At 48.4% G+C, this 24,801-nt stretch overlaps 1 protein-coding gene across 2 annotated transcripts; it reads right to left on the reverse strand.

Annotated features, from left to right (window-relative positions):
* On the reverse strand, window positions 5,315-24,426 carry MEOX1 (mesenchyme homeobox 1). Of its 2 annotated transcripts, XM_005693901.3 has the most exons (3): window positions 23,520-24,426; window positions 8,743-8,915; window positions 5,315-7,426 (listed from the first exon to the last, which is right to left on the reverse strand). In XM_005693901.3, the coding sequence occupies exons 1-3, from the start codon at window positions 23,986-23,988 to the stop codon at window positions 7,304-7,306; spliced, it is 765 nt and encodes a 254-aa protein (XP_005693958.1). In that variant the 5' UTR covers window positions 23,989-24,426; the 3' UTR covers window positions 5,315-7,303. The 2 variants fall into 2 exon arrangements, with proteins under 2 accessions (XP_005693958.1, XP_005693959.2); XM_005693902.3 differs by lacking the exon at window positions 8,743-8,915 and having other exon boundaries at window positions 5,732-7,426.

The raw sequence follows: 24,801 nt of genomic DNA on the forward strand, positions 1-24,801 counted from the left end.
AGTTCCCTTGAGCTGCAGGAACAAGGTGGGTGTCTACTGTCCCCCTTTTGGGAAAGGGTATTGCCTGCCAGACTTGGTGGGTGCTAAAGGTCTGGGCTGCATCAAGCCAGCTGGTTTAATCAGCATCTTGGCCAGAGATTCTGCTATGTGGTCCATGTGGCCAGCAATGGGTACTTGTGAACTGAGAAGCCAGTTGACACCACTAATTTAACAATTCACCCATCCATCCATCCATTCACCCATCCAGCTAGCCAGTGAGCCCTCTGTCCATCCAGCCAGTCATACATCCATCTATTCCTGCATCCATCCATCCATCCATCCATCCCTGCATCTCTGCATCCATCCATCCATCCCTGCATCCATCCATCCATCTTGTCCACTCATGCAGTATCTCTTGAACATTTATTATGTTTCAGGCATCATGCTAGTAGGTGGGAATAAGTGATCAGAGAAACATAATTCATTTTCTTTCCTCCAGCTTGGAATACAGACCACAAGTGAATAAACAAACAACAAGTAAAAGAATTATAAATTGTGGTAACAGCTATAAAGGTACACACATAAGGTGAGAAGACAGATCAAAGGACAGTGGTGGCCAGAGATGGTAGTGGCATCAGAGAAGGGCATGGATGTGAGATATTTTTTGAAGTTATATTCAGGGTTTGTAGCAAATGGAACTGAGAAGTCACAACTGTGAGAGAAAGAACGTGACGAGAGCCCGGTGCTACAGTGGCAAAGAGAGGACACCATTTGCAATTGCTACCTTGGTAGTTGTATGGGATTAGTTGGCACAGGCCCCTCTGCCTGGCTGGGGAATATATAGCTCTTAGCGGAAGATATTTCTACTCAATGTAAGGAAAAAAATTCACCCACCATGGGCTTTCTTGTTTACTGGAGCTGTGGCACTTTGGGGTTCCAGACAGAAAAGAAGGGATTCCTGCCTGATACTGGTTCTCCTCTTTGAATAGAAGAACTGTTAGGAATGCATCCATCACAGGGTTTGTGCCAGGCAGGTGGGTAGATTTCTGAAGCCCTGAGTCCTTCCAAGCTCTTTCATTTGGAAACGGATTCTTTTATCTTGCATTCTTCTCTCTCCCTCTCTCCAAAGGGCAGTCACGCACTTGCTTGTCCTTGATGCTCCCTGAAGGATGGAGAAACCCATTACTGAAGAGTTACTCTTGGAGAATTCTTGGTTGTTTGGATTCCTACCAAGCCACCATCTCTGGTCACAGTCACTGGTTCCCATCAGGGAGTCGCCAGTGGGTGGCCTTGCTTCCCTCATATAGCTTTGCACTCGAGAAAAAAGCAGAAGGTTTTTACCAACTTGAGGAACAGTTGGTCCCAGCTACTGTTCATCCAGCACTGGCCAATCAAATGCCAGTACTGAAGAGTGGGAGGAGTCAGGGGGTGTTCAAAAGAAACCAGAAAACTTGACTGTTGTGTGTGGTTGTTGTTGTTCAGTTGTTCAGTTGTCTTCAACTCTTTACGATTCCATGGCCTGCAGCACACCAGGCTTCCCTGTCTTTCCCTGTCTCCTGGAGTTAGCTCAAACTCATATCCATTGAGCCAATGATGCCATCCAACCATCTCATCCTCTGTTGCCCCCTTCTCCTCTTGCCTTCAATCTTTCCAAGCAGCAGGGTCTTTTTCAATGAGTTGGCTCTTCTCATCAGGTGGCCAAAGTACTGGAGCTTCAGCTTCAGCATCAGTCCTTCCAATGAATATTCTGATGTGTGTCTGCACATTTAATTTCATGATCAGACTCTCTTCAATGGATTGATTAACTATTATTAAAGAAATTAAAATTCTCCTATCGAAAGAGATTTTCTTCTATTGACTTTAGAAATTGGATAATGTTGCTGCCTGATGTCAAGTATCAGCCTCCTGTTGAAAATCGGGCCATACTGTCCAATTAAAACTTCCTCTGTCTTCCTTTCAAGCTGTGCTGTTAAGTGCTAGTAGAATACCTAAGTCCTTATGGGGTCCAGGTCCGGGAGATCTTTCCAAACAGAAAAGAATGAGCAGTGGATATAGGCAAGAAATCACACTGTATGTGCACGCATATGGAATAGTCAGTGGTTTGGTATTGCTAGAGCACGGGTTCTATGGCACGGGGTACGATGAGATTGTAGAGACATGCAGGGGCCAGAGCACAGGAACCCGGAAGGCATACCAAAGATTTTGAATTATTTTGTCAGTGATAGGAAGTCATTGATAGATTTTAAATCAGAGGTGACAAGGTTGAATTTCTGTGTGTGCAGTTCCTTAGGGGATGGACTTTGAGAGCTATTCAGTTCAGTTCAGTTCAGTTCAGTTGCTCAGTCGTGTCCGACTCTTTGCAGTCCAATGAATCGCAGCACGCCAGGCCTCTCTGTCCATCACCAACTCCCAGAGTTCACTCAGACTCACGTCCATCGAGTCTGTGATGCCATCCAGCCATCTCATCCTCTGTCGCCCCCTTCTCCTCTTGCCCCCAATCCCTCCCAGCATCAAAGTCTTTTCCAATGAGTCAACTCTTTGCGTGAGGTGGCCAAAGTATTGGAGTTTCAGCTTTAGCATCATCATTCCTTCCAAAGAAATCCCAGGGCTGATCTCCTTCAGAATGGACTGGTTGGATCTCCTTGCAGTCCAAGGGACTCTCAAGAGTCTTCTCCAACACCACAGTTCAAAAGCATCAATTCTTTGGCGCTCAGCTTTCTTCACAGTCCAACTCTCACATCCATACATGACTACTGGAAAAACCATAGCCTTGACTAGACGGACCTTAGTCGGCAAAGTAATGTCTCTGCTTTTGAATATGCTATCTAGGTTGATCATAGCTTTCCTTCCAAGGAGTAAGCGTCTTTCAATTTCATGGCTGCAGTCACCATCTGCAGTGATTTTGGAGCCCCCCAAAATAAAGGCTGACACTGTTTCCACTGTTTCCCCATCTATTTCCCATGAAGTGATGGGACCGGATCCCATGATCTTCGTTTTCTGAATGTTGAGCTTTAAGCCAACTTTTTCACTCTCCTCTTTCACTTTCAAGAGGCTTTGACAGCCTGAACAAAGGCAATGGTGGCTGGAAGGCAAAGCATGCACAGGTGTAAGAGAATCTACATGTGAGCTGAAATCAACAGGATCGGGTCATTGATTGGTTCTGCAGAGGAAAGACGTTGTTTTCAAGGAGGTGTCACAGGTATGTAGCATGAGTGAATGGGTAGGTTGTGGTGTTGCCAACTAAAATACATGATTCAGAATGTAGGCAGAGAAGCCAGCCTAATCCAGAGAATGGAGGGTTCTCCTTTGGGTATTTTGAGTCTGAGGTACCTGTATGTGGCAAAGGGCAGTTGACAGCAGAATATGAAACATGAAGCTCCCAGAGCAGGGGTGGAGAATGGTGATTTGGTGCCAGAATGCCAGGATGCAAATCTCAGTGTCATCAGTGGAGTGGTTGGTCTCCATGTGGTGGTGCCCCAGTGACAAATGACCCTCAAATCCCAGCGGCTTACAACAGCCAATATTCATAACCTCACTGACAAGAGATGAAGGTTATGGGCTGGCTTTGGTTTTGCTCTATGTCTTTCTCATTCTGGAACCCAAGGTAACGGTGGAACCTCCATCTCAGCCTCGAGCAGAAGGAAAATAGCAATGTCAGAGCCACAGGATGACTCTCAAATTTCTGCATCAACAGGGCACCCAGCAGGGAACATTCTATTAGCTGGAGCAGGTGACATGCACAAGACTGAAGTCAATGGGGAGGGGCCATACCCTGCTGCCACAAGAGTACAGCTCATGGCAATGGTCAGGGAGACATATTCATCTACAGGGGAGGAAAAAAATTGGGACCCAGCCATATGATTATGGGGGCTTCCCTGGTCGCTCAGTTGGTAAAGAGTCTGCCTCCAATGTGGGAGACCTGGGTTCGATCCCTGGGTTGGGAAGATCCCCTGGAGAGGGTAACGGCTACCCACTCCAATATTCTGGCCTGGAGAATTCCAAGGAATAGTCCAGGGGGTTGCCGAGTTGAACACGACTGAGCCACATTCACTTTCATATGATAATGAGCTTCCCCGGTGGCTCAGAGGGTAAAGAATCCACCTGCAGTGTGGGAGACCTGGGTTCGATCTCTGGCTTGGGAAGATCTATTGGAGGAGAGCATGGTAACCCACTCCAGTATTCTTGCCTGGAGAATCCCCATGGACAGGAACCTGGTGGGCTACAGTCCACAGGGTTGTAACAAGTCAGACACGACTGAGTGAGTAAGCCCAGCACACATATGATCTGTGATGACCACTAATGGGCTGTAAACCCTGGGGGACTTACTCAACTTCTCTGTTTCGCTTATCTTATCTGTAAGACAGGAACAGAAGTACTACCTCTCAGGATTATTAAGAGAATTATTAATTAATAATTTAATTTGTCCGTGTAAAGCACTTAGAACAGTGCCCAAGTGACTTCCCTTATGGTCCAGTGGCTAAGACTCTGAGCTCCCAATGCAGGGGGCCTGGGTCCAATCCCGGATTGAGGAACTAGACCCCACATGCCACAGCTGAGATCCAGCACAGCCAAATAAATAAACAAATATTTAAAAAAGGAGAGAAGGAGATAGAAAGAACAGTGTCTGACAGAGAGTAAATGCTGTATAAATGTAGGCGGATGGAAGGAAGAGGGAAGTTAGGGTTACCGTTTAATGGGATGCAGTTCAGTTTGGGAAGATGAAAAAGCTCTGGAGATAGTGGCAATGGCTGCACAACAGTGTGAAAGTACTTCATGCCACAGAACTGTACACCTGAAAATGGTTTAAAATTTAGGATGGGGGCATTTTATCACAATTTAAACAAATGTAGGTAAATGGGATCATCTGGGGAAGGTAAGAAGAGGGAGAAAAGGGCAATGGACAGAAAGATAAAAATCTTGTAACTAGGAATGCTGGCAAAAGCATTGAGAAAGGGAGATTAAGTCTGCATGGGAAACAGAGAAGGAACATTCTAGACAGACAAGAAAACCAACAGAGAGGCTGATGTCCTCTGAAGCCACAGGAATTGAGTTAGCAGCGGGTGTTGGAATGCTTGGGGTGTCTGCTTTGCTTGGCTTTGAACCTGAACCTTCCCTTTGGCACCTTGATTTTGGTGGGTCTGCTTTCTTCTGCCAGCCCCTGATGATGTCATTTCTGGTTACCACCCACACTGGGGCCAAATGGCCTCAGAGCCAAATCCTGGCCAGGACTCTCCTCTGAGCTCCCTCCCTCCTCTCTGTCCAGCCAGGCCTATTTTGTCCATTGCTGACATCTTGCTGAGACAAATCCCTTGTAATTAAAAAGACACAGAACTGGGGACACTTTTTCTCGTGTCATTTTTATTTCTGTTGGTGTATACTGCTGCACCCTGAAAAACAAAAACCTCCAAACGTTGAATTTAAAAATTAGGGATGGTTAGTTTTATGGTCAAGTTTCCTTTATTAACAAAAGAGTTCACCTTTTGTTTACAGAACTTTGTCTATTTGATAAGCCACAGGTTAGGGAAACTGAAAGCTAAAATTCTCCAATGGGAAATGAAGACAATACAGTCAAGGAAGACGAGACTTAAAAAAAAAAAAATCCATTATATTTGCACCCCTGCGTTTTGAAGAACCAAGGGATACCTTGGTTTAGAGGATGTCTGTTTTCTTGCTGTTTCTAGATCTTGTCTGGCTGATGCTCACATGAGTATCAGAAGACCACATACAGACATGTGGTTCCTAGCTCTTCCAGGAAAAAAGACCTGGAAACTCTGCTCTTTTTTTTTTTTTTCTTTTTATTGATTTTATTTCTTGAAGAATTTTCTTACTAAGTGAATTGATCTTACACAGTTAACTTGATGTAATCTAAAGAAAATAGATGAAGTATACTTTAGAAAAAATTACACATGCTCTAACCAGCCATCTCACTTGGCAATCATTTTCCACAGAGTCTGTCCTTTCAAGATAGGGAGGTGGGCTTTTTGTTTTTGTATTTTTTTTACACATGAATGATTACATCTACGTACAAGAACTCAAACTCTTGCTGACCTCCATCTGCAACACCAGCTGGTGTTGGGGGACAGAGCACTGGGGCAGGCAGGGGCCTCTCTCAAGGTGTCAGTAGCCCCAGGTTGCTGGGCCAACAGTCCTGGGGTGGGGGTTGGGCAGTCCACACATAAATGTGGCAGCTCCTCCCATCATAACAGCATTTGTGGAATGCACACTTCAGAGGGGCTCAGATGCATCCCATGGAGAAAGTAGGACATTTTCTTGGACCTTTTGCAGCCAGAGTTCTTTGAAAGCACAAGACCCTGCAGCTGGAGAAAGAAACCACGCCAGGGTCCCACATTTCTAGGCCCTCACCCAGTAAGCAGCCCTAGTATGGCTGCTCCATCCTCGGAACACAGGGACCCTCTCCAGCCCTCACTTCAATAATGTGAGCATCTGGATAGTTTTTCCATCCAGAAATTACTGATTTAAAAGGAATAGCTGTTCCAGAGACTTGGAGTCCAGCTCAACAATCCCAGGTATGTCCCTGAATTGATTTTGAAGAAGCAGGTGCTGTCCTGGGTCCCTTCTCACCCACCTAGTCAAGCCAGCATGAAAAGCCTGTGTGGGGACCACAGAGACCTGTACCAATCTGTCCTCCTGACTGTCTGCTTCCAGCCAGCGCTCATGAACTTGCCCAAGGAGCCAGCCAATTTGGATTCATGGATGGCTTATGATTTGTAGCAGCTAAGTTTCTGTCTTCAGACTTCCTCACATTGATTTTTCCTGGGGTTTGGGACAACTGAGGTCCCCCAAAGCCTCAGAACAAAACCCAGAAGGAGAGGTGGTTGGTCTAGGGTGTGTGTGTGTGTCTCCTTGCCTTTCTTTGGGGGCATCTGCCTTAGTGACTCACAGCTGGTCTCAAGGCTCCTCTCCCATCAGGCCAGGTGTCCAGAACTGGAGGAGGTCTGGCCGGTGTGGGAGGAAGGTTGTGAGAAGGAGGCGTGGGTGGCAGCTTAGACCCGAAGAAACAGTGTCCCTGGAGCTATTCTCCAAATTCACTTGGGTCGGATCTGGGCGCTATATGATTGACTCCATGAGAACTGTGGGAAGCGAAGGCCCTGGGGAAGGGGCTGCTAAAGACAGAGTAATGCTGGACAGAACTTTCTAGAAACTTCAAGGCTCCCAGGAACCCTGGGCAGCTTTCTATCCAGGAATCACTGTGAAGTGTGGAGAGGCTGCCCTGGGAGAGTGGGAGGAGGTTAAGGTGGGATTGGGGTGGGGGTCATTGGTAGGGGGCTCAGTCCTCAGTCTTTTTTTTTCTCCCTGGAGAATCTCACTCTGAACTTGGAGAGGCGGCAGAGTCCCCATCCTCGAGGTCCTGCCCATGGGGGGAAATGGGGTGACCCCCCTTCACGCGCTTCCACTTCATCCTTCGGTTCTGGAACCACACTTTGACCTGATGAAGGAAGCAGAGGAGCCTGGTCACTTCAGGGCAGGCGTGACCACCTCACCAATACTGATGCTCAAGGTACCTGGGGTGCAGCTCCAGGGAGCCCAGCTCGAAACTCTGCTTGCCCCTCCCCATGCCTCCAAAGGCTCCAGGTATTGAGACCAAAGGTAAGACTCATCAATCTGCTCAAAGACCTGTCTTATGTCTCCAGATAAAGAAAACCTCACAGACAGAAGAACTGGTACTAAATGTCACTTTGCATTGGCCCCACCCCCTTCACAAGCCCCGCCCCTCTTATGTGGACACCCCTCCCTTAAGCTTCTATTACCCAAGGATCTGGGAACACAGAATCACCAGCCTCTCCCTTAGGAACATTTGGAAAGCATTTTTCAGCTTAGGTAGCTCTGGTGTGGGCATTTTCTTATCTGAGCTTCAGCATTTACCTGCATGTAAACCTTTAGGGCGGGATTATGACCCAGCTGGAGACCGGAGAAGTTAGGAGAAGATGTGATCGAGGTCCCAGAGCTATGAAGTGGTACAAGCAAGATTTGAATCTAAGTCCTCTGATTCTAAATCCAGCACTCCAACAGATCACTTTCTCAACTGAAAGCTGCTATCAGTTATTATTAAATTTTACTCCACATCAGAGCAAGAGCATGGGTGGAATGCTCTGAAGAAAAGGCCAAAACAAAGGGCGAGGAAGTTTTTCTCAGAATGTGCTCAGGAACCAGCTGCATGTCTGAATCACCTGGAGAACCTACTAGAAATGCAGATTCCCTCTATTATTGCACTATCACACTGTGGAACCCTGGAATCTGTATTTTAAACAAGGGCCTGGGTGATTCCACTGCACACTCACGTTTGGGGATAAGCAGAGCAGAGGTTTCAACCCTGGCTGCACGTGAGAATCACCTGGGGGACTTTTTACTTTTTTAAATATTTATTTATTTGGCTGCACCAGTCTTAGTTGCCTCATATGAGCTCCAGTTCCCTGACCAGAAATTGAACCCCGTCACCTGCATTGGGAGCAGAAGTCTTAACCACTGGACCACAAGGGAAGTCCCAACCTGGGGGACCTTTGAAGAATTCTGATGCCTGGACTCCACCCCAGACCAGTGAAAACAATCTTTAGGGGTGAGCTCCATACATCGGCCTTGTTAGAATCTCCGCAGGTGATTGTCAGGTACAACCAGAATGTCTGGATTGGGCGGAGGGAGAGGAGGAAGGAGAAGATTCCAGGAGAAGGGGACAGGGAAGCGGGGGATGAGAGAGCACAGAAAAGGAGGGATGGCCGGAAGAGGAGGGGCTCCTCCATGTTGCACCTGCCGCTCGGAGAGGTCCAGGTTTACCGCGATCTCATATCTGCGGAGCCGGGTCAGGTAGTTGTGATGAGCAAACTCAGCCTCGAGCTCCCGCAGCTGCTCCTTGGTGAAGGCTGTCCGCTCCTTCCGGGCCTTGCTGGCGCCCTCTGGCTTCGCTCGATTCTCCTGGTTGTCTGGGGAGAGAGGACCCCAAACAGGAAGACATGAACCACAGGGACCTTGGTTTCCTTTCTTTTGTTTTCAAGCAGAGGCGCAGCCTTTCCCTGTCACTCTTATTTCTAAAGGATGCTGAGAAAGATCCCACCGTGTCCCTTTATCATTCCTTCGAATGTCTTAACCCTAAGAGAAATGGAAAGAATTCAGGATCCCAACCTCAAGTGCCCTGCCCCTCAAACAACTATTTTTAATATCCAGAGCACAAGAAGCTGCCCTTGGCTGCTGAATGACCTCTACCACCTGAGCCACCCTCAACTTGACACTGGTAGTGGCTGTGAGCTTGTGGGGCAAGATGCTTTAAAACTGAGGTTCTCTGTCCTCGGGGAGATCAGCCCCATCTAGGAACTCATTATGAATGCAAATCCTTGGGCATCACCACACACACACCTGCTGAATGAAAAACGCTGGCAGTGGGACCCAGTGATCTGTTTTAACAAGGCTTCTGATGATTCAGACACGCAGTCAGGGTTACAAACCACTGCTCTAAGACCTGGCTTCTTAAAGGATGATCTGGTGGCAGTAGCAGCAGAGCCTGGGCACTGACCAGACTTGCATGATCTCCTGCTGCCCACCCCCCATCCTCGGATATCCTGAATCAGAATCTGCATTTTAGCACGATCCCCTTAGGAGTTAGGGCTTCCCTTGTGGCTCAGATGGTAAAGACTGCCCCATTCCAATACTCTTGCCTGGAAAATCCCATGGATGGAGGAGCCTGGTGGGCTGCAGTCTATGGGGTCGCTGGGAGTTGGACACGACTGAGCGACTTCATTTTCACTTTTCACTTTCATGCATTGGAGAAGGAAATGGCAACCCACTCCAGTGTTCTTGCCTGGAGAATCCCAGGGACGGGGGAGCCTGGTGGACTGCCGTCTATGGGGTCGCAGAGTCGGACACAACTGAAGCGACTTAGCAGTAGCAGCAGCAGCAGCCTGCAATGCTGGAGACCCAGGTTCGATCCCTGGATGGGGAAGATCCCCTGGAGAAGGTCATGGCAACCCACTCCAGTATTCTTGCCTGGAGAATGCCATGGACAGAAGAGCCTGGCAGGCTACAGTTCATGAGGTTGCAAAGAATCTGGGACACGACTGATCGACTAACACTATTACTACCTTAGGAGTTGTGTGCACGTGTAAATTGAGAAGCGCTGCTTTAAGTTTCTTCCTGGCTTCCAAGACCTGGCTACCCTAGCCTTTACCTTTGACACCAGGAGGTTCCCAGTCTGGAAAGTTCATTTATGAAGGAGGCTCTGAGTTAGACATAGCAGGGGCTCAATCGCAGCTGCTGACAGGGGTGCAGGGACCAAGCACTTTAGGTGTATCAGCCACTTAATCTTCACAGTAATTCAGCCAGGTGAGTTCTAGGACGAAACCCATTTTACAGAACAGAAAACTAAGCACAGAGAAATGAAGTAAATTGTTCTCTTGGCCAGTGAGTGGAGGGGCTGGAATACACTCGGGCAGTTTGACTAACATACTGTTCTAATGAAATACATGTAGGAGGGCTTTACAGACTGTTAAGTACTGTATACATAGAAGGGACTGTATCGTGACCTCCCGGAGCAGGGTAAGAGACGGTGGTGGGTGGAGAGGCGTAAAGGAAGGAGACGGACACACCCACACAATGAACTACCAACGCGTGCCACGTGGCCGGGAAAGGGCTTCAGGAAGCACGTTTTACGCAGGGCTCTAAAAATAAGAAGTCTTTCAACTCACTGTCCTTGTTTTACAGACTGGGAAGCTGGCCAAACCGCCAGATTGCCAAGCGGGGTCGGGATACAGAGCCCCCTCGTCCACTCCACGTTCCGTTGGGAACTTCAGCCTGCCGGTTCTTTCTAGCTCTTTCCACGCAGTCCCTTGTATTTCAGTCGGCTAGTCCCCCGCCGGGAGCCCGGGAGAAGGGCGGGGAGAGGCGGCTCAGAAGTGGGGAGGCGCGCGGGACAGAGATGGGGGCGCCTCCCGCCCCAGCCGGGCGTCCGGGGGAAGCGGAGAAGGCGGAGGAGGGCCGCCCCCGGGGATCCCCACAGCCCCGATTCCTGGGCTCCCTGCAGCCCCGATGCCCGGCTGTCCGCGCCGGGTCCGGGTGGGGCGCCCACCCGCGCCCGGGGGCCGGGAAGGAAGGGGGCGAGTTCTCCGGCCCGGCTGCCTGCCCAGACCTCTCCGGAAGCAGAGCGGGGGCTGGAGGGGAAGGACGCCCCGCCCGGCCGGGGTCCCCCAGGAGTCCTTAGCCTTGGCCGTCGTGGCCCAGGGAGGGAGGGGCGGTCACGGTCACGCCGCGGAGGAGGAGCGAGGCCGCGAAACCTGGCGCGGTTCCCATCCGCTCCTGCCCGGGGGCTCAGTGTTTCCCAGTCCTTTCCTTTCACAGCAGCGGGTGTGTCAAACCCAGAGGACTTGCGCCGAGGTTTGCATCCTCGATCTTCTTGCTGGAGCCTCTCAGGAAGTCGCTTAACCTCCCTGGGCTTCAGGCTCCTCATCCAGAAATCTACCTCCCAGCGTTATTGGGAAGCCTGGACAAGCTGCTGTAGGTGGAAGATGCTTTTAAAACTTCAAAGCGCTGATTCTTCAGTTCCTTGAGATGCCATCTGAGGGCTTGGGGTAATAGAAGCTGTCACTTCTTAAAGTCTTCCCTGTGCTAAGATGCAGTCACGGCTTTAATCGTCCCCACATAACACCGGAAGGAGTAGGCAGTATTATTATCCCTTTATCTTTGTCATGTGGATTTGTGTGATAATTTGATTCATAGCTCTCTGTCCCCAGGGATGTAACTGCTTTTCTCACTTGCTACTGAACCCGGCACATAGGAGGTACTTGCTAAATGTTTGCTAAATCCTTCTCAGTATACAGAGGCAGAAGCAACCTCAGAGAGGCCTGGGAACTTGGCCAGGCAGCTTTGGGTCAGCGGAACTGAGATTTGAATCCAGATCTAGCTGATCAGAGCTGTGGCCATCAGTAGCCCTGGTGTCTGGCTGGGGGCAGCTCTGTGCATCTCCACCTCCAGGGCTCCCAGAAGCTTTGTCCTGGGTTGATGCTCACACCCCACCCTCCCCTTCTCCCAGGCCTGCTTAGGTGTGCATAGGTGCCCTATGGACACCTCTCCCCACAGTTATACCCATCCTACACACATACAGAGTCCTGCACATCATCTTCCCTAGAGAGAAGAGGGGAGATTGGGAAACGAGCCCTTTGTAGCTGGTCTTGGACTGGTTGTGGTGGGGCAACAACCAGGGTAACCCCTCCCTATCCACTCTCCTCTCTCATCTCTTATTATCCTGATTTGGGCACTGGGACCTCAGGATAAGCTGGGAACCCAGTGTCTGAACCCGTATGTGAACCTCAAGGCAACATTTGGCTAAACAGGGTGGCACCGGGAGGACCTTTGTCCCTCATCAGCTTCCCACAGGCATTAAGAACCCTTTAGAAATGTTAGAAATGACAAAAGGACTAGAAGTATATCAAGGTAGCTATCGCAACCGCTGTGATCAAAAGGCTGCTTCGAAGGTAAAATGAGATGGGAAACGTGTGTTAACCCAGCACAGTGCGTGGCATTCAGCTGAGACTCCTTTGAAAGAACCACCAGAAGAAGTTCTCCTGGGGATGATGCTGGAGAGGGAGCGCAGGCAGAGGTAAACACAATGCTTCTCGGGGCACCACGTCTCAAGAACTGTGCGAAAAGGATGCCTTTTCAAGTCTGGCCTTGTAACTGTTTCCCCTTCTCCCAGTACTTTTGCGTATCTGTGCTTGAATCTGTATCACTATTGCTTCCAGGCACAGTAACTAGAACTGATCTGCATGAGGATCCACATCAATTCTCCTGGTCCTGATTCTTCCTCAGGGCCAAAGGGTGCCTCTTCCATGACAGCAGAGGGAGGAGGCTGGCGTTTAGCAGGCTGCCTCTGTGTCTATGGAGGAGCCATGTGACCCCACCCCATCCTCTGCACACCCTCAAAGGGAGCAGGGCCATGATGGAATGGTCCAGAGTGCCCAGAGAAATGCAAACAGGATGTGTGTGTGTGATATTGCGGTTTCCACCACGAGCTTTCACACCATCCAAGGTAAATTATTTCATAAATAGCTGTCACGTTTGGCAGGCCTTCTTATAGTCAGCAGACAGCTTTATCTGGACTAGAGGGAGGCTCAGACAGACCTTGGGGAATGTGCCTTTTTTGGAGTCCTGTATTCCTATTCCCCAACTCTTACGGCCATTTAACATAAATTTCTATCCAAGACCAGAGAGATGGTCACAGGCCCCATGTTCAAATAGCACATTGCAATTGACGATTGACAATGGGTTTCTTTCCCCCAGAGATAAACTTCTGTTGGGCTTTCCTCTGTACTACAGAATCATAGAATAGCAGACCTAGAAGGGGACTTAGAGATGATCTGATGTGGCCTTTTTACCTTACAGGTTAAGGTAAGAAACTTGCCTAAAGACATACAGCAAGATAGTGGCAGAAGTGGGCTGAGAACCCAGGTTTCCTTGAGAGGAAGCTATTTCCTTGCTATTAGGTTGCTTCCTATTAGATCCTCTTAATTTTTCTGTGAGGTAGGTAAGGTACACATTAGACCATAGAACAAATGAGGAAATTGAGATCCAGAGGTTAAATGGCTTGCCCAAAGTCCCCCAGGACCCATCCAGGCTAGGTCACCCTGGGCTGCGGGACAGTGAGTATGGAGATGTGGTTACTCCAAGGATGGCAATCTGAATCTGTGTCCAGGTTGGCCTCCCAGGGACTTCCCCAGGTGCTGCTGCTGCTGCTAAGTCACTTCAGTCGTGTCCGACTCTGTGCGACCCCATAGACGGCAGCCCACCAGGCTCCCCCGTCCCTGGGATTCTCCAGGCAAGAACACTGGAGTGGGTTGCCATTTCCTTCTCCGGTGCATGAAAGTGGAAAGTGGAAAGTGAAAGTGAAGTCGCTTAGTCGTATTGGATTCTTAGCGACTCCATGGATTGCAACCTACCAGGCTCCTCCGTCCATAGGATTTTCCAGGCAAGAGTACTGGAGTGGGGTGCCATTGCCTTCTCCGTAGGTGAGACCTTGGCATATCCTCTGAAAATGGTGCCTGTAGTTTCCTGGGCTACAGACCAGACCTTTAATGTGCTCATTAGCTCTGTGTGTGTGTGTGTGTGTGTGTGTGTGTGTGTGTGTGTGTGTTTTAATTTGACCACACTGTGCAGCATGTGGGATCTTAGTTCCCTGACCAGGGATTGAACCCATGCCCCCTGCATTGGAAGCATGGAGTCTTAACCACTGGACCACTGGGGAAATCCCCTGCTCATTAATTTTGATACTTTCAGCTTCAGAGAGAGGAGTCAAAGCCCTCAAAATAGACAAGACCTGGATGGAACCATTCCCCAGATGCGTTTGCATCCAGACCTCTCTGTCTTCCTAGGACTGGCCAGCCTCTCTCTCTGGGCCCCGCCCCACCTCAGTGTCTAGACCCTTTTCCTCTCCCATGGGGGCCTGAGGAGACATGGTAGGGCTCTCAGCTTCTTTGAGGAGCCCAGCAGTGGGCCTGGGGAATTTAGGTTATGTTCTCTGGGATGGGAATGCCTAGGGCTAGAGTCATGTTTGCAGAGAGTCCCAGGTGTTGGTGGTGGGGCAGTCAGTGATGGTGGGCTCTGATGAGGGAAAGTGGAATGGACTGAGCGAGGAGTCGGGGTGTGGGGACCATGGAGGTTTGCAGCAGAGAATTGGAGTGGGGAGGGGCAGTGGAAATGAGAGGTAGGAGCTGCAGTGAGCTTCTGAGATGGTTGGGGAAGGCGCAGGCACCGTTGAGCTTTGTGTTTATAAGTTCCAGATGTCACCCTCAGCTGTCACCAAAGGAAGTGTAGGCTTTAGGACCCAGGCCCCACTGCTCACACGGTTCCTTCATCATTGAATTCAAGGAAGATGGGAAAACATGAAATAGAAAAGGCTAGAATAGGGGTGGGAGCTGGGAGAGGCCAGGGCAGCCTGATTCAATGGGCAGAGTGGGCACTGAGGAAGCTGGCTCTAGGGGTCTCCAGGGGCCTTGAGTCTTGCCCCTCAGAGGTGGGTATGGATTTGCAGTCACTGGGTGTGATACCCAGCAGTCATGCTCGTGACCCAGGTGACGCTTACTGAGGTCCATTTATTTTGTTATCACGTCCTTTCCTTCTTTGTCTGTCAAACACCCTGCTTCTCTAGGGATTCATTCCTAAATAGTCTCCACTTTTTCTTCTCTGTTTGTGGGGAAAAGATAAGAGTGCCAGGATGGGGACTTCCGTGGCGGTCTAGTAGTCAACACTTCACCTCCCAATGCAAGAGATGGAGGTTTGATCCCTGGTCGGGGCACTAGGGTCCCACATGCCTTGTGATCAAAAGACCAAAACATAAAACAGAAGCAATATTGTAACAAATTAAATAAAGACTTTAAATAACGGTCCACATCAGAAAAAAAAAAAAAAACTTAAAAAAGAATACAGGATCTCCTTGTGGCCAGAAGCAACATCCTATAGGAATGGAAAAGCTCTAGTGGCCAACAGACCCTGCACTCCGGGCTAGGGAAGCTCTGAAAGGGATTTATAACTGGAGCATTTGTGCCACTGCTAGAATCTTGTCCCCGTTTCCTCTGTTTATGGGCCGAATCGTGTCCCCTCTATCAATTAATATGTTGACATTCTAACCCTTAGTACCTCCGAATGAGGAGTCGTTTTGAGATAGGGTCTTTCAAGAGGTGATGAAGTTAAAATGAGGCTGTTCAGTACTTTCACAGAAGTACTTTCTGTACTTTAAGTACAGAGTACGAAAGTACTTTAAATACTTTAGCTCAGTCGTGTCCGACTCTTTGCGACCCCATGTTCTATACAGTCCATGAGGTTCTCCAGGCCAGAATACTGGAGTGGGTAGCCATTCCCTTCTCCAGGAAGGCTGTTAGTGTGAGCCCTAATCCAATCTGACTTGTGTCTTCATAAGAAGAGATGAGGATACAGAGAGTGACCACCCCCAGAAGAATGACCAAGTGAAGACATGACGAGAAGGAGGCCATTTGCCAGCCAAAGAGAGAAGCCTCAGGAGAAACCAAACTGCCAACATCTTGATCTTTGACTTCCAGTTTCCAGAACTGTGGGAAAATAAATGTCTGTTGTTTAAGCTACCCAGTCTATGGTATTTTTTATACCCAAGCGAGCCAAGATGCCCTCCACCTAACTCCCTACAGCTGTGCTTACCACTGAGGAGAGAGAGGGAACAAGGCCATGATGGGCACAAAGCTGATGCAAGACCATAGGGACCTCTCTGCAAATTAGAAAAAGGTGTGCTTTCCTCTAGACTGGTGAGCACAGCCACTTGGTCACGTGGCAGTTGGGCCCTTTAACTGCCCAGCCAGGAGCCCCCCTAAGGGCCTGACCATGGTGGGTCCCCTTTACTGCTCAGCCATAGCAGCTCCCCCTGCTGGACCCAACCCCAGTGCCCTGTAGGGGGTTCCTGTGAGTCAGCCCAGCCTACATGTGGATGTTTACACATCTTTCTGACCCCAGCACTCACCCTGACCCTCCGCTGGTTTTATGATTGAAGTCTGGCTCTCTGCACACTTTTTCGCGAGTGAGACTATAAAAGTCCTGATGCATTTTACAGAAGCACAGCACACATGGTGAAAACCCCATACCAGGCAGTGGAGGCACTCTCAGAAAGTGAGAAAATGAATGAGTGAACGCCAGATTACAGCAGAGGCTATTGGCCAGACACACAGCTTCTGTGTACAAATGTTACAGTAGGTGCTAGTGATACTGCACAGGTGAATCAGATAGCATTCCAGCCATCTAGACACTTCCGTTTTAAGGAAAAAGGCCGCTGTATGCATCTATAACTCTGGGTATAAGCCAACTGTGGTTTGATGCTAAAATACAGTTGTCAACAGGGCATGCTCCACGTGTGTGGAGAGAGAGGTCACCAAAGGATTCTTGGACACTCAACAAACCAGGAAGAGAACAAAATTACCTCAACATAATAAAGGCCATATATGAAAAGCCGGTAGCTAATATCATACTCAGTGGTGAAAAACTAAAATAGTTTTCTCTAACATCAGGAACTAGGCAAGGATGCCCATTCTTACTATTTCCATTTGATATAATGCTGGAAGTCCTAGCCAGAGCAATCAGACAAGAAAAAGAAGTTAAGAGGCATTTAAGTCAGAAAGAAAGAAGTAAAATCATCTCTCTTTGTAGATAGTGCAATCTTTGTAGATAGTGTAGATAGTAAATGTGGAAAACCCCAAAGATTCCACAAAAGCCTTTTAGAAGTAATACACTCAGCCAGGTTGCAAGATAGAGAACCAACATGCACAACTCAATTGTGTTTCTATACACAAATAATAAACAATTCAAAAGGGAAATTAAGAAAATAATCCCATTCACAATACCATCAAAAAGAATAAAATACTTAGGAATAAACTTAACTAAGGAGGCAAAAGACTTGTACAATGAAAATCACAAAACATTGCTAAAAGAAATTAAAGACACAAATGAAAAGAAAGACATCCTGTGTTCATAGATTTTGAAAGGCAACATTGTTAAAATGTCCATACTACACAAAGGGATCTACAAACTTAATGTAATCCCTATGAAAATCCCAATGGCATTTTTTTTTGCAAAAATAGAAAAAAATCATCCTAAAATTCATAGGAAATCTCAAAGAACCCTGAATAGCCAAAACAATCTTGAGAAAGAAAAACAAAGCTGGAGGCTTCCTGCTTCCTGATTTTAAAACACATTACAAAGTGACAGTAATCAAAACAATGTGATGCCGGCATAAGAGGAGACACATACATCAATGGAACAGAATAGAGAGCCCAGAAGTAAGCCTTCACATAAACGATCAGACGATATTCAACAAAGGTGCCAAGGCTACACAATGGGGAAGGAACACTCTTAAACAAACGGTGCTGGGAAACCAGGATCTCCACAAGCAAAAGGATAAAGTTGGATCTTTTCTGTACACCACACATAAAAATTAACTCAAAAATACATTAAAGGCCTCAAAATGCAAGACCTAAAACTAGAAAACTCCTAGAAGAAAACATGGAGAGAATGGATTTGGCAATGATTTCTTGGATATGACCCCAAAAGTATGGTCAACAAAAGCATTCCATAGGGAAAACAGTATAGTGGTTCCTCAAAAGATTAAAATAGTTACCATATGATATCCAACAGTTCTACTTCTGAGTATATATCCAAAAGAACTCACAGCAGGATCTTAAAGAGATTTGCACATCCAGGTCCATTGCAGAATCATTCATAATAATCAAGAGGTGGAAACAAACCAAGTGGCCATTACAGTTGAATGAATAAAGAGAATGTGCATATATGCACAGCAGAATATTATTCAGCCTTAAACAAAATAAAAACATTCTGTCATATGCTACAGCACAGATAAGGCTTTAGGACATTGGGCTAAGTAAACTAAATCTATCATGAAAAGACAGATACTGCTTGATTCCACATATATGAGGTAAAAAGCTGAAACTCCAGTACTTTGGCCACTTCATGCAAAGAATTGACTCATTGGAAAAGACTCTGATGCTGGGAGGGATTGGGGGCAGGAGGAAGAGGGGATGACAGAGGATGAGATGGCTGGATGGCATCACCGACTCGATGGACATGAGTTTGAGTGAACTCCGGGAGTTGGTGATGGACAGGGAGGCCTGGCGTGCTGCAATTCATGGGGCTGCAAAAAGTCGGACACAACTGAGTGACTGAACTGAACTGAACTGAACTGAAAGTAATCAAATTCTTAGAAACAGAAAGTAGAATGCTGGTTGCCAGGGCCTGGGGGGAGGGGTGGTGCAGGGAAGAGGGTAAAAGGAACTGTTTTTCAATGGATGTAGAATTTCATTGTATAAGATGAAAAAGTTCTAGAGATCTGTTGCACAATTATATACATATAGTTAATGCTACTGAACCGCACACTTAAAAGTGGTTATGGTGGTCAAGGTTACATGATGTGTTTTTGATCATATTAAAGAAAAAACAGATTTCAAATATTAGATATTTGATGGTAAGAAACCTCAGGAGAGCTCCTTTATGAAGTTACAAACTGTATTTATAAAATCAGCCACAGGTTCTAGTGACACTGTCATTTGAAACTTCTAAACTGTAACTTCCACTGAAATGATGCCATGTACAAGTGGAATCATGAAGGAAGGATGGAAGGACTGAAGGATGCTTGGACTAGATGGCTTTCAAGCTGGATGTTAAAATAAGGCAGAAGGGTGTGAGAAGAGAAGGGTGTTTGAGGCAAGGGGAAGCAAGGGGAAGCACTGAACAAATCGGGGTGGTGGGGAGAAAAAGCAGGGTGCCTTTTCAAGGCAACTAAATTGGCTTGGTGTCTTGTTGCATGGTGATAGAAGTGGAATGGGTGGGCTGTAGAAGGAAATCAGGTGGGAAAGAGGCCACTTTGTGGAGAGTTTTTCAACCTCAGGGGAAATTGAGAGTGCGCATAGCTGGGCAGGGGCAGGGCAGGTGGACATCAGATCTTACAGGGGAGAAAACAGGGAAGGAGGAACCCTGGGAGGCACACATGTCGGAGCTTCAGGAGTATGCAGTGGAGGACAAAGCAAGTCTGATGAAGACAGAACAACTATGTGAGAGCATCGGCCAGCAGCGGGGATCCCAGGCACAGAGGCCCTCCCAGGCGGCTGATCAGATTCACCTGTTGCCACCGGGCTGATCACACGCGACCTTCCCTTGAACCCCGTCAGGAAATCACCGTGAAATCCTTCATTCTCATAAATTAAAGACAACCATGGTAGCCGTGACAGATTGGGGGGCAAACAGGAGTGGCAGCTGTCCTTGCCAGCAGGGGTCTTTAACGCTCCCTGGCCCCCCGGAGTGGGGGTGGTTAGGGCAAGTTAACATCACAGCCAACTCCTAAATCAGCTTTGTGCTGTGAACCAACAGAAAGTTTCAGAGTGGGGTCCAGGGAGCTCTTCTTTCCTGACCATTTACTTGAGCCAATCAGCTCCACTCCCAGTGATGGCAAGTGATGGGAAAGCAACTGGGACTGGCAGAGCTTTGAAGGAGACTGGGGAGCAGAGAATGTTCCTTTCAAAACGAGCTTTCAGTAACTTTCTGTTACTGGACCCTTCCTGGCCAGGCCAACCAGCTTGGGACACATTTACCAGGCACGACTCACTCCCTCCCCCAGCTTTTCTGGTGGCTCTCTGAGCTTTAGGCTCCTAATTGATGGCAACTGGATTTCAGGACCAACAATGATTTTGAGAAGTTTCCATATTTTATACCCCAGGCTCAGGAATTTCTGAGACAGCATGTTTGAAACGTTCAATTCCACTCTCCCCCAAAACAAAGGACTATTTGTCAGATTCTATGTTTTGGAGACTAGCTCTGTAAAGACAGGCCTGATACCATTCACAACCACTATTTATCGAACCCATGTGCCAGGCACAGGGTTCATCTCACGGATCACAGCGTTTAACCTTCGCAGGGACTCTATGGGGAGGATGATACTGTTATAGTTCCATTTTACAGCTGGGGAGACAGAAGCTCCAAGAAATTAAGGACTTTCCCAACGTCAAGCAGTGGGAAGTGGCAGTGCCAACCCGCAACCTGTCTGCCTGATTGTGACGCATAATGGAAAACACACTTCTGATCAGTGCTGGTTAACCTTCCAGAGATGGCCTAACAGGGGCCGGGGCAAGACACTCACATTGAGCACAACATGCAAGGGGTGCCAAAAACCACAGTAATGAAGAGAAAGAATATTTTAACGCAATGTTTAAAAAAATCAAAATTCTTACAAAAAGTCCATGATGAACAGGATATCAAAGTTTAAAATAGACAGTCCAGCCAGTGGATCAGGATTGATAGGGTGGGTGGGGGTTCTTTGTTTTGTTTTTCAATATTTATTCTGGCTGTGCCAGGTCTTAGTTGGGACATGCAGGATCCAGTTCCCTGACCAGAGATCGAACCCCAGTCCCTTTGCATTGAGAGTGTGGAGCCTTAGCCACTGGACCACCAGGGAAGTCCCAGGGTGGTGATTCTTTGCGGATTTGTCTCTTGTGATCTGAATTCCAGACTCCTGGAGTTAGTTGTGAGCCCTGCCCATCGAGTTCCCTTTTCTTTAGGTTCTTACAAAGCTGATCTTTCCTGCCTCTTTAATTAAATCCCAAAGGACGATGCAAGCCACTGGGGGATAAAGATTTCCATGTTGACCAGAGAGTATCTGGAACCCCAGAGAATGAATGAGAGTCAGCTAGCTGTGCCCTGCCTTGTGTGACTGCTGCTGCCAATGCTGCTTCTGAGAGGACCTTGAGGGAAAGCTCAGGGCCCCTCCTGGGTGGGAGCCTCTCCTGACCAGAAATTGACCCTATGAAGAGGGTGCCCTGGGGTGGCCAGCTGCTTGGCATGTGAGAAGCACCATCCACGGGCCATTCATCAAAAGGAAAGATGGTGCATTAGGGTCCAGCTGAAACATGGAATGACCTTGTCTAAGCCTGGCCCTTGGCTGTGTCCATGCCTTCCCAGTACCCTTGGCTCACAGCTCCCTGGAAAGTGGCTGGATGCAGCTGAGGTGGGTGTGGGCAGAGATTGAGGAGTTACAGCGGCAGGCGCTGTAGAGGGGCGAACTCTTCGACTAGGCGCAGAGCCAAGGAGCTGAGAGTTCCTTGGAGAGGAGAAGCAGAAAGTGTCCCATTCTCAGCAAATTTCCAGCCAGGCCTAGGAACAGTTCAGGGTTTAACTGGGTGAGAATTTAAAGAGCCCTTCTATTCATAGCATCCAAGAGGGCTATGTTATGTTTTGCTTTGCTTTTAACTCAAAGAAATTATTATTTTATTTATTGGTCTTGAAGCATGGCACCTGGAATCTTAGTTCCCTGACCAGGTATTGAACCCTTGCCCCCTGCAGGAGAAACACAGGGTCTTAACCACTGGACCACCCGGGACTGTGGTTTTTATCATCCACTGTGAGCACACTGAGGGACTTCTTCAAGCATGGAGACCAGATATTTCAAAATGAGAATTGTGTTTGAGATCTACTGAAGGGTGTGGGATTTGGGGTCTGAAGTCTGAGGTTTGAGCTTTCTTCTAGGGTGACCAACTGTCCTGGGGACACTGGACTTTCAGTGCTAAAACCAGGAAAGTTCTGGGTACATTGGGATGAGTGGGTCACTCTCTGTTAACTCCATGTTAGCAGAACTCCTCTCAAGCTTTTCAGTCTCTTCTTTTCCAGGTGTAAAGAATCGAGGCACTGATAAGACCTGATAGACCAAACTTGAACCTGTGTGACTCAGAACTATCATGTTTCTTACAGCACCTTGAAACCCCTCAGTCATAGCATATCCACTGCCAGTGGCTTCTGCTGGCCTCCCCTCCCTCTCAGTTTGAGCTGTTTAGGGGTGAGAACACCTTATTTATTCATCCCTGCAGCCCCAGGGCCTCTGCCAAAACTCAGCAAACAAAAGATGCTCGGGAAATCTGGGCTACTTTGAAAGCACTTTGTAAACTAAAGCAGAGAGTGTTCTCTTTGGTTGGTCTTCTCATTTGCTGCCTGCTCCTCATTAGCCCCATGAAAACTCTTCTGTAGGTTCAGACAGATAAATGTACCCTGAGGGCAGTCGTTAGGAGGACATAGTCGGGCAGTGGGTGCAGGAAGCAAGGGCACTGTCTTGTTCTGGTCGAGATAGAGACGGGGAACGAGACAAAAGGTGAATGGGTGGTGAGAGAAGCTGGGAGATCCCATGGGGAGATGAGGAAACAACAGTCCCCACCACCAGGAGCAGATGGACATTAATGGGGTCTGAACAAGCAGGTCAGCTCCATCCTCTGGCCTCTGATACTCCACCAGGGCTTACCCTCTGCTGCTTGCCTCTCTGACTCTCCCCAAGATCAGTGACTCCTCAGAAGGGCTCCTCTGAGGAGCGGCCTTTGGGAGACCACCCAGACCTTAGCAGGTTGTGCTGCCCCTCGGCCTGTGCACCCAGCCCAGCAGGGCAGTGCATTCCTCACGGGCAGTCTGCCCCAAACCCTAGCGTTTGCCTCTCGCATCCCTGCCCTATGTCTGCTTTGCTGCCTCTAGACTTCCAGAGACACAGAGTCCTGGTTCTCTTTGATTGCCCAGGGTCCCAGCCTTGGTCCTAGCCCTCTGAGCCTTGGGGAGTAAGCTAACTCTCCTGGGGAGTAAGCCCTGGGGCTCTCGGGGCCATTTGGAACTGGCTGGGGCATACTGGGGAGAACTGTGACCCAGACACAGTGCAGTTCAGAAAAGCTCCCTCCAGCCTTTGCCAACCTGTACCCAGAGGCTCCATCCCACCTGCCCTCCAAATCTTTGTGGATCCTGTTTCATTCTCTTTCCAGCACATCCTTCTTGGAACCCAGGAGAGATGAGGACACAGACATAGCCCCCATCACTAGAGAATCCTAGAATTCTGAGCAGAAATACCCCCAAAGGTAACTGGTTTAAGTCTCCGGCCTTTGGGGAGGTTAGATTATATTATCCCCCATTCACATCAGGCTACCTAGGCTCAGAGAGGGCAAGCAACTTCCTCAAAGTCACACAGTAAAGGAACAGTCATCTGTTCCTCAGCCACCTACCTGAATTCTCCTTTTTCCGTCTGGTGGACTTCTTCTCCGTCTCATTGGCAGTGCTCCCAAGGACCTCATAGTCCTCGCCTGGGCCTCCCGTTGTGTCCACCAGGCCTGGGCTGTTGGCCCCTATCTCCTTGGAGCCCCCCACGGGGCCTGGGTTGAGCCTACGCCGGGCCTCTGACACAGGGAAGTGCCAATCGGGGGGCTGTGGGAAGGCAGGGTGCTGCTCAGTAAAGCCTCGCTCCTCCCGGGGCAGGCTGTGTGGGGTGGCTGCCAGGCATGAAGCTGAGAAGTCGGGGTATGCAGTTGTCGCTGTCGCTGGGAAGTCTGGTTTCTGGTGGAAGGAGAATGGGGTTGGCGGGTAGTGGGGGAGCCCTGAGGCTCCAGTGCCTTCCAAGTGGGGGTTTCGAAGGCAGCCCCAGACAGGGGCCGGGGGGTGGGGACCCCTCATGCAGCTGCTGGCCGCTGGATCCATCTGCGTCTGCTGCCCGCCTCAATCCTTTCAAAGGTTGGATTCTTACACTTTTTATATTCAAATTGTTAAAAATGCAACCAAAAAAAAATTTTTTTTTTTTTTTATAAACAGGAGGGCAAAAGTGTTCAATAGAAAATTTGCCCCAGGAACCAAAACAAAAACCAAAACGAAAGTTGCTCCTCAGAGTACGCACACGTGTGGGTGGCCACACATATGTGTGCCCGCACCTATGTTGAATTTGGCTCCTGGCTTCCTGTTCCCCCTGACCCACCAGCCTGCCTAGTGGGGTCCCCTATACGTGTATTTGTCGCCGATGACACTAAACATTTTCACTGTCCCAGCCCAGACGCACCGGCTGACGAGGGCTTGTCCTGGAGCCCGTAGCAAATGCCTGCAAAGAGCTGGTCCAGGGCTGCTGAGACACACTTTTAAATCCTGCGGTGGGGAGAGAGTGACAAATTTCTGAAGTGAAATGTGAGAGAGGAGAGGGAGGGGTTAACCAGCACACACACGATCCCCTCCAACCAAAACCCGAGCAGGCAACTATTAATCATCAGAAACCTTATATGCACATCTAATGGGATTTGCAGATGGAGTCTTTTAAAGAAACATTGTCTGTATTTTTTTTTAAGGAAAGAGAGCAGCACACACACACTTTCTTTAATGTGCCTCCTATAACACTATGAAGTTATTTTATTGCACTGTTAACAAAATTCCCCAAGTCTTGGATTTGAAAAAAGCCTTAAGTCAGATCCAGAAACCATCAAGTGCCAAATTCCAGGGAGTGAAGCAGGGAATAAGTGCAAGAGACAA

Source organism: Capra hircus, chromosome 19, assembly GCF_001704415.2.
Source record: "Capra hircus breed San Clemente chromosome 19, ASM170441v1, whole genome shotgun sequence".
Lineage (NCBI taxonomy): Eukaryota > Metazoa > Chordata > Mammalia > Artiodactyla > Bovidae > Capra > Capra hircus.

Bases quoted from the DNA above. Each gene is read 5' to 3' on its own strand.
- MEOX1 (XM_005693901.3), bottom strand. From the start codon at position 23,988: ATGGATCCAGCGGCCAGCAGCTGCATGAGGGGTCCCCACCCCCCGGCC. The intron at 8,916-23,519 runs GTAGGTGGCTGA...CTCTCTCCCCAG, and splicing joins ACGGAAAAAGGAGAATTCAG to ACAACCAGGAGAATCGAGCG. The intron at 7,427-8,742 runs GTGCAACATGGA...TTCCTTCATCAG, and splicing joins TGGACCTCTCCGAGCGGCAG to GTCAAAGTGTGGTTCCAGAA.